The 17,462-nt window shown below is 40.3% G+C and overlaps 1 protein-coding gene across 3 annotated transcripts in view; it reads right to left on the reverse strand.

Annotated features, from left to right (window-relative positions):
* Positions 1–7,352: 7,352 nt before the first annotated feature.
* Positions 7,353–17,462, reverse strand: part of Nell1 (neural EGFL like 1) — an 846,684-nt gene continuing 836,574 nt past the window's right edge. For all 3 annotated transcript variants that reach the window (XM_040733293.1, XM_040733292.1, XM_040733294.1), the window contains 3 exons: positions 16,327–16,503; positions 13,946–14,170; positions 7,353–7,793 (listed from right to left, as the gene is read on the reverse strand). In XM_040733293.1, the coding sequence (XP_040589227.1) occupies positions 7,743–7,793; positions 13,946–14,170; positions 16,327–16,503 (453 nt within the window). In that variant the 3' untranslated portion in view covers positions 7,353–7,742. The remainder of the gene's footprint in view (positions 7,794–13,945; positions 14,171–16,326; positions 16,504–17,462) is intronic.

Here is a 17,462-nt window from a genome sequence, read left to right on the forward strand (position 1 = left end):
GGGAGAGGAGAGAGCAGAAGCTTCTCTGGTGGGAGCTTTTCTTAGGAGGTTCTCCTGAACCTTTTTGGAACCTGTTTAAAGTTCTCTTTATATCGTTGAACGAGTCTCTGTGTTGTCAATCCCCGACACCCTCCGCACGTTCTCGGACACAGGCCATGCAGCAGATGTGACAATTGGAGGTCCCACTGAGATCGTAAAAGCAAGGTAAGTGGACAGGGTTAAGAAACTATGGGGAATAGTTCCAGGAAGCTAAAATCATTACAGTATCAACTAAAAAAGTTACTTAAAGAACATGGGACTGCAGTCAAGTCTAAAACCCTAGAAGGCTTTCTAAAATCCATCGAACAAGCCAGTCCATGGTTCATTACTGGGGGAAGCTTAAATATTCCAGATTGGGAGAAGGTTCGCCGTGAATCTTCATAGACTTTTACGCAAAGAGGGATCTGAGTCCTTGCCCCCTACGACATTCTCTTTATGGAGATTAGTGAGGGGAGCACTTTTGACAGATAAGGTTCGTCACCACCAGGTAGTTCAGGACACAAAAGAGGCTTTTTTAGAGTTACAAGAGACTGAGACTCAAGCCTCCTTGAGTTCAGGGGAAGAGAGTGAGGAAGAGACCGTGACTGAAACTAGAGGCTCCATTGTTAGTGAGGATGAGGGGGAGTCTCTTAGTAACAACAAAAAAATGGGTAGAGATCTCTGGGCACGACCCAAAAAGAAGGACTCTGGTCACAATCGGTTATATCCTTCTCTATCAGACCTAGAAAATGAAAGTAGCTCAGACTCAGACTCATCACAGTCTGAAAAGGAACGGTTACTTGCTGAGATCGCGGCCCTTAAAAAAGAACTAAAAAAGATTCTAATTAAGGAAAGACAGGACAGGGAGAGAAACTCTTCCCCATACTCTGAAAAAAGGGACTCCTCCTATGAGATAACCCAGTCCTTCTCAGACCTGGAGGGAAGACCCAGAGGAGGGGTCCAATGCTGCCCGGTGGTGGCCCCAGTAATGGAAGTTCCAGATCCGAACAATTCTGGACAGGTCATTCGACATCATAACCCTTTAAATTTTAAGGATATAAAACAACTTAAAGAGGCAACTTTAAATTATGGAGCACAGGCTCCCTTTACACTTTCCTTAATGGAATCTTTTGCGTCTCTTAATTTGACAAACAGAATTCATTTTGCCAGTTTTCCCTTTAGGGGAAAAAAGGACCCATTTAAAATATTTGGACATTGGTATGGACTATGATGAGTGGCAAAAGCCTCTTTTCAGTATTTGAACAGGACATGGTCACTTGAAATATCAGACTTGATGGTTCCTATTTCTGGAATCACCACTAGGCCAGTGTATTTTTCTGGAGAAATGCAACTTGTCCTAATGTGACAACTATTGTTCATATTTTTCATAATGCTACATGTGTAACATCAATGATTGTGCCCAATGTATCTGTGCAAGTGCACTCTCTAAATGCTTTCCTGAGCAGATCTTAAAACGATTGGAAACTTTATCAAATTGTAAATGTAAATCACATGCAGGTTACCCTTGTAACAGATGAAGGCTGGTAGAATGTTATGGCCCAGATCTGGTGATGGGTATGGTGATGGAGAGGCGCTATGTCAATGGGGGTACTGGAAATGGTGGCAGTGGCAGTAGGCATTCTGGCTTTATGCTGAGCTCAAACGTGCCTTGTTCCAGAGACAAGAGATCCGTAACCAAGTATTACTTAGCTTAGCCCATGGCAATCCCGATAGCCATGAAGGTTGGTTACAGATGATTTAAGGTTGGGGTATCTCCGATGACGGGCAACCTGTGGGGAAGACCCCTCCCACCTAAAACAGGGGTTCAAGGTCCCCCAAAGACGGGAAAGGGAGGGTGACCCTACTTGACCTAAGCCAGGAGTGCCTCATTTGAAAATAAAAAGGGGTGAATTGTGGGAACACCAGACCTTGAGCAGAAACCCACTTCCCCTTCTGCCTGGGAGTAGGCAGCTGTAAGACAATGTTTAGTAAAAACATGTTTACTAAAAATGATACAATAAGTTCCTGGCCACTTCCCCTTCTGCCTGGGAGTAGGCAGCTGTAAGACAATGTTTAGTAAAAACATGTTTACTAAAAATGATACAATAAGTTCCTGGGAAAGGCCTTCCCACGGAAACCGCCCTGACCTCGACCTTGTCCAAAGACTAACCACACCTTCAAAAACCCACACACATCCACCTCTGGTGTCAGAGCAGAACCAGCCAGGGGAGAGGAGAGAGCAGAAGCTTCTCTGGTGGGAGCTTTTCTTAGGAGGTTCTCCTAAACCTTTTTGGAGCCTGTTTAAAGTTCTCTTTATAGCGTTGAACGAGTCTCTGTGTTGTCAATCCCCGACACCCTCCGCACGTTCTCGGACACAGGCCATGCAGCAGACGTGACAGTTCTAGGTCAACAGTTAATAAGTTGTGAATTCTGGGAAGGACACATAGTCATCTGAGCTCAGGCTTCTTTGTCTGTTGAAGAAGGGGGAGGACTTAGGACAGTGGCCTCTAAGTTCTGCTCCCTTGTACTCTGTTATGCAGGTGTGTCCTCAGAGTGTCCTGCCCTATGCCAACCAGAGAAACCCCACTTCATACCCACTCTCTGTATGGGAGCACTGGATAGATTTTGCTTTCTGAGACAGGTCTTATTACTAGAGAACATTTAAAACCACGAAAGCTGTTTTTTCTCCAGTATCTTGTGACTGTTTTATGTTACAAAACAATATCAATTCAATATTGACTAAACTGAAACCCCATTATATCCAAACTACTATGCTGGATGCCAGAAGTTGTCAGTTGCATACAGTTAGTACAGCCTATTGCAAACATAGTAAAAGGAAGATAGATATTTTAAAAAATCTATAAAAGTGAAGTAAGGAACATTCTAGAATATATATATGCATATGTATGATATATATACGTGTATGTTGTACATTGATGGCGGAGCTTTCTATTCCTCCTGTTAACTAGAGCTCTTGCTTGATAACTGTTCTGTTATATATAATTTTATTTTGTTAACATTAAAGCTTTCCTTTGTATTTAGACAGAACAGAGGAGATGATGGGGTATGTCCTTCTGCATGTTGTTAATATATGTTTCTCTTATTGGTTGATGAATACAATCTTGATTGGCTACAAGATGAGGATAATGCTGGGGAGAGGAAAGGCAGAGAGGAGCCACCAGGGGGATGCCATGTAGTTGCTGAGAAAGTAAGAGTTCCAGGCATCACAAGGTAAGCCAAGAGCTTGGGGGAGATACACAGATTAATAGAAATCGGATACTAACAAAGAGAGAGCTAGCCAATAAGAAGCCTGAGCCATCGGTCAAGCAATTTGTAATTAATATAAGCCTCAGTGTGTTTATTTGGGGCTAAATGGCTGTGGGACCAAGAGAGACTGGAACCTCGGTCTATAGCATATGAACATATGAAAACCATTTTTATATTTCTATATACATAAATTATAGGCTAAACACAAATCCCAGTCATATGCAAATAATATGTGTATGTACACAGTTATACATAGTCATATGTAGCCTAGAAGGAAAGAATGAAGCAAAACTAGCTTTTAATTGATACAGTTATAGCTAATACCCAAAACTGTTGCCTATACTCACACTCTACCCTCCATGACAATGCAGCAGTTCCAATGACAGTGGAAGGTGAGAGAATAGCCTCAGGATTAAAAAAATCTTGCCAATGTTCATGTCTATCTCCTGAGGAGATAGAGTCATCAAGCAGGACTCTAATGAGTCATAAGGTAACCACCCATTTTTCACTTGCAAACTTCACTAAGGCAACTAAATTCCAGATTTACTGGGTCTAGTGACTATTTATATCCTTTTGTTTTTTATGATGTTGTGGATGGAACCAGGTGTCATGCACATACAACCAAGTGCTATACCAGTGAGCCAGATGTGCAGCTTCCAGACAAATGCATTTTGATCATGTTCATTCTTCCTCCTTGACTGATGATCAAAGGGATTAAGACTGGGCTGGTTTGACCCCCAGAAACAGCTGACCAGACAAAGGTTAACTCTTGAATCCCAGGCATCAGCCTGGGAATCCAGCATGGGACTGATCAATACCCCCAGAATTTGGGTGTCAGTGAGGAGGCCTAGGGAACCTATTGAGCCTTGGGCAGCAGATCAGTACTCATCCCAAGTATACACACAGACTTTGGACTCCCATAGAACAATGTGAGGTGCACTCTCACCCTGAACTCTTAGGGAAGGGTCTAGGCCCTGCCCTATATGAAATGACAGACTATGGACACCCCCATGGAGGGCCTCACCCTCCCTGGGGGAATGAGGGGATAACGGGGGGGGTTGTGGGGGGAGGGCACGGGAGGAGGGGAGGGAATGGGAGAGGGACCTGGAACTGACTTGTGAAGCAACCTTGTTTCTTATCTAAATTTAAACTGGAAAAAAAAGAAAGTTATTTGAATGCATGTTAAAAAAAAAAGAGTCGGATATGCGGAAAGAACAGTAGCAATACGTCACAGAAGACACCTGTAGGATATAAAGTCAAAGGATGGGATGTGTCTACAGTTTTGCTGGTATTTGCATGCAAGGAGGAGTATCTTTGAGATTGTTTTCATTTTTAAGCATGCTGTATAAGAAGAATAAAAAAATCTACTGTGAAAAAAAAAAACATTCTTCCTCCTTAACTTTTCCAAGATCCACCTTCCCTTCTCTTCCAGTCCAATGTTGTGTCAATTAAAGTCAAGGAGGTAGTTCATTGCTAGGTCAAGTATATTTGAATATGATCTCTTCTGATCATCTGGGCTTACATAATGTTCATTCATATAACCCATCTGGGTCTATAGAATGGTTACATATAAGCTGTGTTTCCGTTTCCCCTGTAGAGCATAGAAAGCAACATATACATGAAGATGAATTATGTCTTATATTCATATAGGATAGTCTTAAACTCATGAAACCAACAGTGTCCCTGTTCTGCCACATCCCCCACGCTCCACCACCAGTGACTTGGACTATAGGCATGTGTCACCTTATCTGGATCACTGTGTCTTGAACAATTAAATGTCAGCTAGTGTATTTATTATAAGAAGCATATTCTGTATTGATAGACACTACAGTGGTTTGAATTTCGTCCATATTAAATTCATTCCATTAAGTTTCAGAAGAAAAGAAAATATTGAGTCTGAGAATGGTTTCTGTAAATATAAGCAAATTGGGCTATCGATGTTTATTGTACTTCAGCAAATGGTCAACACACTGGAATTCAAATAAAACTGTGGCTTTTTATGGCCTTTTGGAGGAAAAAAAAGTGAAGATGGCTTTTAAAGTATGTGTCTGTACTCAGACACTTCTATAGCAGAGGGGGATAGGAATAGCGTTAGCTTCATGAGTGACCTGGTCTTTGTGGGACATACCAGACTTGTCCTTAGGACATGTAAGTAAAGTGGCTAATCCAACAAGCAGGAGGACTCTGCATCATACAGAGATCTCTAGATTCAGTTAGAAGTCTGGTGAATGTTTTTGTTTTTTTATGAGATTGGAGGGTCTTATTTTTAATTGAGTTCTCATAAATATTGTAACAGGGTAATTTTCAATTCTTTACTCCAGGGTTCCATGTAAGGAACTGAGATAAAATATGGTGCTTTGCAATTTATCACATTGTATCAGTCTTTGCCAAGTATAATATTCAATTTGCCATCATTGTGATTCATCACATAAAGTTGATTTCATGTAGAGTACTCCATTTTCACAAAAATATTGGTTATTATCTCTGTTGGAAAAATACTAGTGAATAATAGTGTGTGGGGATTATAATTTTAAATTAATAATACTAGTATTTAGGATTTAAACATGACTTATAGAATCACTGACCTGACAAATTAGGACGTTTAGGCCTGACGGCAGTGCGCAACAGTCCAGGAACTAACTTAATTCAGTGTAATGCATGATGCCTCAAAAGTATCGCCTAAGGTCGCATACTCAGCCCCAATAAACCTGACAAAATGTAATCATTTTGTATAACTGAATAACTGCCAAACCGTAAAAACATAGTATTGGGGTTGTGTCCCGACCTGCAGGACACTCAATGTGAGCCTGGTGGACACCTAGGAGAAAGATGGGAGGCAGGGGACACAAGGATGGACGCCAAGACAAGAGTCTGATCAAGGCGACAACTTTATTTCACCCCAAAGGGATTTACACAGGGGAAGGGAGGAGGGGAAGGAATGGGTGTGTGTGCTGCAGCTGCGATGAACCTGGCAGAGCGAAGGTCAGTGGGATGGGTAGGGCATCCTGTGTCCTCTGGTAACCTAACTGCAGATTCTAACTTTATCTTTCACATTCCACCTTCTACTGTTTAAGCCTACGCCTAGATAAGCCGTAGGTCTGTTTCTGGAATTTGGCAGGTAACAGGGTGGTCCAGAGTCACATACTCTCTATGAGGGTTGAGTCACGTCTTCTCTTATGAGTACGTGAGGCAGCCGTACCTGGTTGATGGCCGGAGGGCCCTGACAGGGTCGGGGGCTGGAGAGCTGGCTCAGTAGTTAAGAAAACTTGTTGCTCTTGCAGACACCTGGCCTCCATTCTAGGCACCCATTCGGCAGTTCACTGCCATCTGTAACTCCAGTTCTAGATGACCTAATGCCTTCTGATCTCCACAGGCACCAGGCACACGTGATACACAGACATCCATGCAGGCAAAACACTCATGTACATTAAATAAAATGAATGGAGGAATAAGCAAGCATTGGCTGAAGTGAAAACAGTCACAAAACCACGCAAACAGATTTTCTTAAAAGCTCGCGTCCCTACCCTCCTTGAAGATGGAAAATCATTAGTGGAACAGCACTGGGCAAGGATCAGACACCTCGGCAGTTAGATACAGAGGGTAGAAATCAAATACCTCTGCCAAAAAGAAGCAATGACTGAGCAGATTCCTTAATCTGTTTATGTAGTATGGAGAGGCCTGAATTATTCCATTAACTTTATCAATAACAATTAAGGTGTGTTCCTGGTTATAAGTACTGTATAAAACTGATTATATAAAATAAGTTTGGCTTCCAAAGCTAAGAAGGGCTTTTAAGATCACCGCTTAGAAACTGTGAGCAAATGAGTCACTTCTTTTATTTTTTGCAACAGGGAGGAGATAGTACTTTTTGAAATGATGTTTAATGATGTCTGGCATCCTTCCCCCTTCGGTGTACTGTAATTGCCCTGAGCAGTTTTCAGCTGAGTGAGTGGGCATCTGTGTTCAACAGTCTGAAACGGAAGGATGCCGTGGACAGATGCTACACATCTTCATCAACACGTCCCACAGGGACCTCTCTCTGCTGTGCGCAGTGAATGAGACAAAAGTCACAACAGGCAACTTTATTTTTAGAATCTGAATCAAAAAAAATCAAGAAAAATAAATAAATGGTGCCAAGTCTCTATTATGTTAGTACACAAAATAAACAGAAAATACATTAACATTTATCATGGGATCCTTTGAATGTATCCGCAAATGATGTGACGAGGGGAAGGTGGTTTACAACACTGAGACTCAACAACCATTGACTGAAATGCACGGCACTGCAGGCATCTAGACTAGATCAGGAAGGATGAGCAAAGGCCACCCAAACACGGTCCTCAGATGGAGACTTTGGTAATTGACTGTGGTTAAAAAAAAAATCAGCCCCTCTTCCTCCTCAGGTTGGATGGTCATTTTGTCCATTTTTATTCTGTGATGAGTCCATTTGAGATACTTCAATTATTTTCAAGACACTCCAGATCCACCGAGCAGCAGACTCTCCCATTCTGTACAAAAAGAACACAAGTGTCAGCCACTGAGACAGAATACACAGCTACAAGCAGCTTTGTCACCTGTGTTCACAAGAGCGGAACGGAGGTTATTCTTCACAAATGGGAAGAGCATATCCAGTTAGGAGGAGGAAGAAAGCATGGCAGGTGCCATTTTACAGGTGACTTGTAGGCTTTGCTAACAGACTCGTTTCACCTGTTGCCTGCATTCAATCTATGCTCTAGGTACACTCCAATAACCCAAGTTTTCACAATTTATTTGCTAAACTTATCTCCAAAGCATTCTTCACAAAAATATAAATATCTCAAAGGAAATAATTAGCTATTTCAGAAACTAATGGAAAGTACCAGTAAGATTAACAGCAAATCCAAAACAGATTCCACAAAAGTGCAGACATTAAGGGAAACATGACTGGTCACCCAGTCAAGATTAGGAAGGAGGAGTGAGTGTTTAGGTGAATAAATTCAGGGAAGTTTATTAAAATTCAATTTCCTAAATTAATATGTCTTTGTAATTCCCTTTAATGAACCTCAAGCCTGACATTAAAAAGGAATTAGATGTTCTCTGCTTCCATCTCCAATGGATAACAGATTTCTGGCCTTCCTGACTCGTCCCATTCTCCAAGCCCCCAGCTCTCACAGGGCTTCCCTGGTGAGCCACCAGCCATGCCTGTGGGGAAATGAGGTGAGCTAACTGCAGAGCTCCACTTCCCCTTCCTCTCCTCCTGTGGCAGGCCACCTGCTGCAGGCTCTCCTCCTCTCTGCCCCCATATACAACAGATCATGCAGGACTTCTCCCCCAATCTCCCTTCCCACTCATCCTTTTGTCCCTGTCCCCAACTCCAGAAGGCAGTCCTAAGAACCCACAGGCTAGCTGCAGGTCTTCACTCTCCCTATCCTCTCAGAGCACCTGCTTTGGTTCCATCCTGCTTTCTCTCAGAGCACTGTTGGGGTCCCTTTCCTCTCTGTTCCCATCTCTAGCAGATCATTCAGATCTTCTCCTCTAACCTTCCAGTCCACTCATCCCTTGGTCTCAGTGTCCAGCTATAGAAAGCATCCCCAGGGAGCCCTCTTGCCAAGCCTGCCAGAGAATCAAGTAGGTCAGCAAAGCAGGTACTGAGCTTCAGGTCTCCACTCTCACTCCCTTCCTCCAAACCAAATCCCCAGGCCACCCCCATATCTGTAGCAGAGCAACTGCTATGGCCTTTTCTTACTCTCTGCACCCATTCCTAGAGACTAGTCAGTTCCTGGTGGACCAGCCTGCTTTCCTCCATCCTGTGAACTTCTTCAATCTTCCCAATTTCTAAGTGTTAGCACCCAATACCTAGAAACACTGAGCCATTGGACACAGTTGGTAGTACTCTAGTAACATTACCTACCAGCTCACACACAGCAACCACACCCTCCTAAAAACCAGAGAAGACAACATCAGCCAAGGAACAAAACACCCACCCAACAAAGACAAGATCAGATATCAATACCTAGATTTACAATCATCCCAAACCCAGATGCCTAGATGCCCAGCATAATAACAAAATCAATAACAAAATAGAGCACAGTAATCCTACTACAGTATGCCCTGAGAAATGCAACAAATTGAAGCACAAAAAGCACATAAAATAGGAGATATGAATATGAATTTCTTTAAGGAGGAAATGAATATATCCCTTAAAGAAATCGATGAAAACACAAACAAACCATGAAAGGAAATGAATACAACAGTTCCAAAACTGAAAGCAAAAATAGAATCAATAAGAAAACACAAACTTATGGACACATGAAAATGAAAAATGTAGGAACTTGGTCAGGAACTCAGAGGCAAGCCTCACCAACAGAATACAAGAGATGGACAAGAGAATCTCAATCACTGAAGACAAGAAAAAGAGATGGATATCTAGGTCAAAGAAAAAGCTAAATTTAAAAAACTCCAGACAGAAAACATCTAGGACATTTGGGACAATATGGAAAGATGAAATCTAAAAATAACAGGAATACAGGAAGGAAAAGAAACATGGGTCAAAGACACATTTTATTTTCAATAAAATCATTGAAAAAAAGTCCCTAACTTAAAGAATGAGGTACCAATCAAGGTACAAGAAGCATACAGAACATCAAATTGATTTGACCAGAAAAGAAAGTTTCCTTGGCACATGATAATCAAAACTCTGGATGTGCAGAACAAAGACAGAATGTTAAAAGCTACATGGGAAAAAAGACATATAAAGTCAGACCTATTTGAGGAACACCTGACTTCTCAATGGAAGACTCTAAGAGTCACAAGGTCCTTCTTCAAACTAAGAGACACAGACACTAGGCCAGACAACTACACTCAGTAACACTTTGAATCACAAGAGAAAGAGAAAGACATTCCAAGATTAAGCCACTTTTGAGCAGTGTCTATCTATAAGCCCACCCCTACAGAATGTACTGAAAGTAAAATTTCAATCTGAAGAGGATAACCACATAGAGGAAAACAGAAAGTTAGAAGAGAGGAGAAACGACAACACCACACACACACACACACACACACACACACACACACACACACACACACACACACCACCACCACCACCACTACCACCAACAACAACAACAACACAACAAAATAACTGGAATCAGCAAACATTGCTTGTTGATAACTCTCAATATCAATGGTCTTAAGTCCCTAATAGAAAGACACAAACTAAGAACATGGATGTGAAAACAGGATCTGTGTTTCTGCTGTATCCAAGAAATACACTTTAACATCAAGGATAGACATCACCTCAGGGTAAAAGGACAGAAAAAATATTCCAAGCAATGAACTTATGAACTTATGAATATTATAACTAGGTTAACATTTTCATTTTGAACCAAAACTAATCAGAAGAGATAGAGAAGAAAAGGGTATTCTCATCAAAGGAAAGATCTACCAAGAGGACACTGACATTCTTAATGTAGATGGGTGAAACACAAAGGTACCCAAGCTTGTAAAAGAAACACGACTATAGTTTAAATCACATATTGACCCTCACACACTGATAGTAGGAGATGTAAATATACCACTTTTTCCAACAAACACAATATCAATATAAAAACTAGATAGAAAAATAACGGTGCTAACTGATTTTATAAACCAAATGGACCTAACGGATATTCTCAGAATGCTTCATTCAAGCACTCACAAAAATAATATCTTCTCAGCAGCTCATGGAACTTTCTCCAAAACTGACCATGCACTTGGACAAAAAGCAAGTCTCGACAGGCAACATTAAGTGAAAACAATACCCTGCATCCTATCTGACAACCATGGATTAAAGCTGCATATGAACAACAGAAAGCTTACAAACTGATGGAAACTGAACAACTCATTACCGAATTTTTTTTTAAAAAATTGGATCAGGACAGAAATTAAGAAAGAAATTTAAGACATTTTAGAATTGAATGAAAATGAAAACACAATATACCTAAACTTAGGGAACATAATGGAGGTGGTTCTAAGAGGCACTTTCATAGCAGTAAGTGTCTACAAGAAAACTGGAAACAGATCATACTAGTAACTTAACAGCACAGCTGAAAGCACTAGGACAGAAAGAAGAAATCACAACGAAAGGAATAGATGCAAAAATGAAAGAAAGAAAGAAAGAAAGGAGGAAGGAAAAGAGGAAGAAAGAGAAAAAGAAAGTGAAACTCAGGGCTGAAATCAATAAAATAGCAACAAAACATAGTACATATAATCAATAAAAAGTTTGTTCTCAGAGAAAATCAATAGAGTGATGAGCCTTTAGCCAAATTATTTAAAAGACAGTAAGAGATTCAAATTAATAAAACTTGAGATGCAAAGTGGGTCATAATCAGATACCAAAGAAATACTGAGAGTCATAAGGACATTAATAACCTATGCCCAACCAAACTGGAAAACCTAAAAGAAATGGATAAATATCTCAATATATATCACCTACCAAAGTTAAATCAAGATCAGATAAGCAATTTAAACAGACATATGACCCCTAGTAAAATAGAAGCAGTAATTAAAAGTCTCTCAACCATAAAAAAATGCCCAAGACCAGAAATCTATCAGACTTTCAAAGAAGAGTTGCCAACAATAATCTTAAATTAATCCACAAAACAAACAGAAGTAACATTGCCCAACTCATTTTATGGAGTCATGGTCACCCCGATACAAAAAGCACATTAAAAACCAAACAGAGAGGACAACAGACCAATTTCCCTTACATAGATGTAAAATTACTCATTAAAATACATGCAAATGAAATCTAAGAATGCATCAACAATATCATCTACCATGATCAAGTAGGCTTAATCTCAGAGATACAGGGATGCATCAATATATAAAAATCAATAAGTGTAACTCTACCAAATAAACAATAAAAAGACATGATCATCTCATTAGATGTAGAAGAGGCCTTTTACAAAAATATGATATCCCTTTATGATAAAAGTGCGCGAGAAAGCTTGGGGATACAAGAGACAACCTCAACATGATAAAGGCAGTTTACAGTAAGCCCATAGACATTGTATGCTTAAATGGAGAGAAACTCAAAGCAATTCTACTAAAATAAGGAACGAGAAAAGGTTATCCATTCTCTCTTTACCTATTCAATGTAATACCTGAAGGCTCAGCTAGAACATTGAGACAACTGAAGATCAAAGGGAAACAAATTGGAAAGGAGGAAGTCCAAGTATCCCTATTTGCTGATGATATGATAGTATACATAAATGACCCCAAAAATTCTACCAGGGTTAGAGTTGGGGTTAGGGTTGGGGTTGGGGTTATGGTTAGGGTTAGAGTTAGTGTTAGGGTTAATGGTTATCAGGTGATAAGCATTTTCAGAAAAAACAGCTGCACACAAGATTAACTCACAAAAATATAGTAGCCTTTCTATATGCAAATGACAATGAGAAAGAAATCTGGGATACAAAACCCATTAAATGGTGTTATAATATAAAGTATCTTGTGGTAACTCTTAGCCAAGCAAGTGAAAGACTTGTATGATATAATCTTCTAGACATTGAAGAAATTGCAGATATAAGAAGATGGAGAGACCTGCCATGTTCATGGATTAATATAGGAAAAATGGCCATTGTACCAAAAGCAATCACAAATTCAGTGCAATTCCAATCAAAATTCCAACCCAATTCTTCACAGATCTTCAACAGACAATTCTCCACTTCACATGTAAATATAAAAGAATAAAACCAAGGATAGATAAAACAATTTATAAAAGAACTGTGGGGGTATCATTGTCCCCAATTTCAGTTTGTACTACAAAGTTTTATTTCTATAGCTTTGTAGTTTTATTCTTTTGGGAATTGCACTGAATGTCTGGGTCTTCAATTCCCTTGAGCATGGGGTCTATTTTTGTGCCACAAAAAGGCCAGAAAATGTCGACCCAAATAAATCCAGTAAAAGACAAGCTGGAAATCCTCCACTGATGGCTGAGGTGGAGGCAGGCTCTGATGGGACCACATTGACTACTATTCTTAATATGTTTAATCTTAAGAATCTACCAGTAATGTTTTGGCTGAGATTTTGACTGCTTGATAAGCATCACTGTAAGCTGCCTTTGGTCACAACTCTATGAACACTGAAAGGAGAAAGGTCCATCTTTCTATTCCTAGCATGAGGATATTTCATTGGGAATCCTCCTAAAATACAGAAATAATCACAGTCAAACACCATAACAAGAGATTTTGGAATAAGTTTGGCAATGTAAAGTAAGACAGAGGAAACTGCTACATAGATTCCCCACCCCCAAGATGGTCTCTGTAATTTTCCAGGATGAGGCTAAGAAGCTGTTTGCTCATTCTCTCTTTTCTCCTCTTTCCTCCTTCTTCCTTCTCTTTCTATCTCGCTATCCTGCTCTTGTCTCCCCTTATTTTTCTATATTGAATGTCAAAATAACTTGAATTATCTATAGATGAGCTTACAATCAGTTGTTAAAATTCAGTAATTTTTAAGGCAAATGTAATCCCATGTCCATCAGAAATCTGCCTTTATGCAAGGAGCAGCTATTATCTATCTGTGTACACTTACTGTCCTACTGTGAGAACACCTCCTGTGAGAACACGTGCCCCATGGAATCTGAGTTCACAGGTTCCAAAAGGAAACTATTTGTGACTCACACGCCCCCATGGCAGCTGCTTACCTTGCATTTACAGGTTGTACAAGGAGATCCAGCCATTGTCCACACAGCACCGCTCAGCCTCGAAATACCAGAGCTGTCCAGGCAAGTTTTTCTGATGTCATAGGCAATATTATCAGCCAGGCAGGGGTCACTGACACAGCGGGGACAACACTCCCCTTCCATGATGGCTGTGTATTCACAGCTCAAACTAGGGCAGGCTAGGGGCCAGCAGTCTGCCTCTCCTTCCTGTGGAGAGAAAGAGGAAATGAGTCATCCTTGTTTTTAGGCAGTATTCTAGTCCCAGTGTCCCTTGGGGAAGGAAAACACTAAAATTCTCATTATTCTCCTTGCTGAATACTTCTAACCTGTACCATGATACATATGATCAGTCCTCCTCTATGAAGACGTACCTTCTACACAAGTGACTTCTAGGAAGTGAATACCTTCCTCAGGATGGCTTTGCTGATCATCTAATGCAGAGTTCACAGAAAGTCTTAAATAAGTTTGTGTTCCAAGCACAGCCTTTTATCATGTTTTACTGAGTTTTTAAATCAGGTTGTACGGTATAGTCAGTACAACTCAACATTAACTTGAACTTTTCAGACTTTGGTTGTTTTCTCTTGCTGCTACTGATCAGAGTTTTGTTCAACAGATGCTAATAAAACAAACAAGCAAAGAGATGGCAAAGTGTATAAAGTATATAAAGAGATGCCCATTTCTTTCTAGGGTCAAAAGTGAGACCGGAAGTCGAATATTTCAACAGCTGTATCAACTGAGAAGCTGGTGTCAAGTTCAGAGCTGAGGCTGGGTATCCTCAGGAGAAACCACCTCATGATGCTGAGTTCTCCACGTCACAGCTAGAGTGATGGAGTTTCTACCTGTCTCATCTTCTGGTTGCAGGGACCATGGAGCTGTCTATGATAGCAAAGTCTCTCCACACAAGTCCCATCATCATCACACTACTTACAGCCTCTTGTGGTGAGTCTCATTTAATTATCTAGTCAATGTCTACAGACTCTGAGCTTGTTCAGGTTTTGACTATATATCTTTCTTGATCACAGGACATCACTCAGAGTCAAGCACAGGTAAAGTCTTGACAAAATATTTATTAAATGTGACCCCCTATTATTCTAAAGCTCTGGAGCTTCTGCAAATTCAAAAGGACTGGATGTTCAAGACGTGCTTTTGATACTCTTTGAATGAAAACTTCATGTGTAAGGTGAGTGCCAGTAATTCCAGTTACCTGGTGACTGGCTTTTCAAAAGAGTAGTATGGTTTTCCAGACTGACACTGGAAACAGATCTGTCGTTATGAGGGATGTGCTTGTCCTTGGGTGGGAATTTGTAAAATTGGCCACGAACTGAATTAATCTATGTTGCAGTCTTAGTATTAAGATGGATTGTAAAGGATACATGTTACTACTGCTTGCACATTAACCTGGGGATTTATAGGAACTTAGGGAACAACTTTTCTCAGTGCTAGTTTTCACGTAATACCCAGAAAGAGAAAAACTCATTTCAGTAAACATTAAGGAGCAAGCTAAGAGTTTTCCTTTAAAAGCTGACTCAGGTAGAATGCTTAGAGATGGAGCACCCCAGCCCCACAATTCCCAAAATGCCACATTCTCAAGTCTTCCATCCTTAGAAATCACTTCCTGTGCTGCCATTTGAACACACTGAACCAGTTATCGAAATTAAGCATTTTTGAACTTTCCAATATCCAGAAATATTAGCAATATCCTTACATCAATATTTAAAATAATTTTTCACCATTTGAACGGATTTTCCAAGGAATAAAACAGTAACGCCAGTAGTCACCATATTAAGGGTCTTCTGTGTATTGAGTGTGGTATTCATCTTTCACATACGTTCTCTCTCCTCCCTAACAATCTTTGAAATTGAGACTCATAAACCTGTGGATACTTACAGAAAAGCACAGTAACTGAAGGTTATGACATGTCCAAAGTGTCCACACCAACCTAGCCCTTGAGACAATTATAGAATTGGCTTCTCAGCCTTGGTCACCCAAACTCCACTGCTTCCACTATGTTTCTTCTATTGACTGACACCTTTAAAGGTTATGTCAAAAGCAATAATAGGCTTGGCTCTTTCTGGACAACCACTCAAGGCTACATGATGAGGGATTTCCTTGCTTTGGACATTCTAAAATATATGGGCATATACAAACTTTTCTCAGGTTAAATCTGTTCCATAAATACATTCTTCTTATTCTTGCAGCATTTTAAAAGCAAAAAGTCTTTTCATTCAAAGAATATCAAAAGCACAGCTTCACAATGATCTGCATAACACTGGAAACATCTTGGAACTCCAGCCCCAAAGCACACGAGTTTATAACCTTTTCTCTAGAGCAAAGGCACCAGGATCCCCAGAAAACTGACATACCAGACACCGGCATTGCTGGCAGCTGTGAGTCCAGTTGTCTCCACTTCGATACAGCTTATGTCCGCTTTGATCTAAGCATTGGCTTGTGACCCTGGTGTCACACTCTGGGCAGCAGAAAAGGTCAACATTTGGATTCTGGCAATCACAAGCTGTCCGCCGGCAGAATATCTTCCCATCCTGTTGAGAAGTGGGGTCAAGGAGGTTTTGTGATTAGGAAAATGCATGCACAGATGCACTATGAAAATGAATCCCTGTAAATACTTCATATAGCTCACAGAAAAAATTTCATACTCTGGGTCTGTCTAAGCTACCTCCCATCCTGTTCAAAGCAGGCACAGGTTTTCTTTCCCAGAACTAGTCTGCAGAGCCAGCCAAGTCAAAACAGCAATATTAAGTTCATCAAAGGAAAAGAAATCAGTATGTTCTTTGAATTTCTTAAAAACTCTAAAAAATTACATTTACAAATAAGAATTATAGGTAACCTAGGCAGCTGAACTGAATATGTGATTAAGAAATCATTCCAGTTGGAAGGGGAACCACATGGTGGTAGAGCATGGGAGAACAAGCAGGAAAGGGAAGTGGGACAAGAGAGAAATGAACAGAAGTAAGAGCAAACTGCATTACACATACACACACACACGCACACACACGTAATGAAAGCATGCTATTGTCTGCTAAGACAATAAGAAAACTTACTCATTTCAGTGGAAACTCAGATGACTACATTGTACAAACATGCTGAAATGAACTCACCTAGTGTTATACCAGGCTTGATACTTAAGGGATACTTAAGGGATGTGGGGAGAATTAACTGAGATCCAGAGACAAGCACCTTATATAGATTACACAGTACAGCAGAATCTCCAAATCTACAACCATGTTCTAGAGCTTCAAAAGAATTTTCTTCTACATGGAAGTATTTAGATTGCTTATTTGAAGCTATTATGGTAAGTTGTCACCTTCCTCTATGAAGTGGTTCACCAAATTATAGACACAGTACAGTTTCAGGAGTACTAGTCCTGGCCACTCACAGTTACAGAGCACTGAAAGTCAAAACCACCTGAGCATTAAGACCTAATACTTGTAGCATGTTCATCAAACAAGTCTCACATCTCTGCTAATGGAGAAGCTAAAGG

This window comes from Mesocricetus auratus, unplaced genomic scaffold, assembly GCF_017639785.1.
Source record: "Mesocricetus auratus isolate SY011 unplaced genomic scaffold, BCM_Maur_2.0 Super-Scaffold_100030, whole genome shotgun sequence".
Lineage (NCBI taxonomy): Eukaryota > Metazoa > Chordata > Mammalia > Rodentia > Cricetidae > Mesocricetus > Mesocricetus auratus.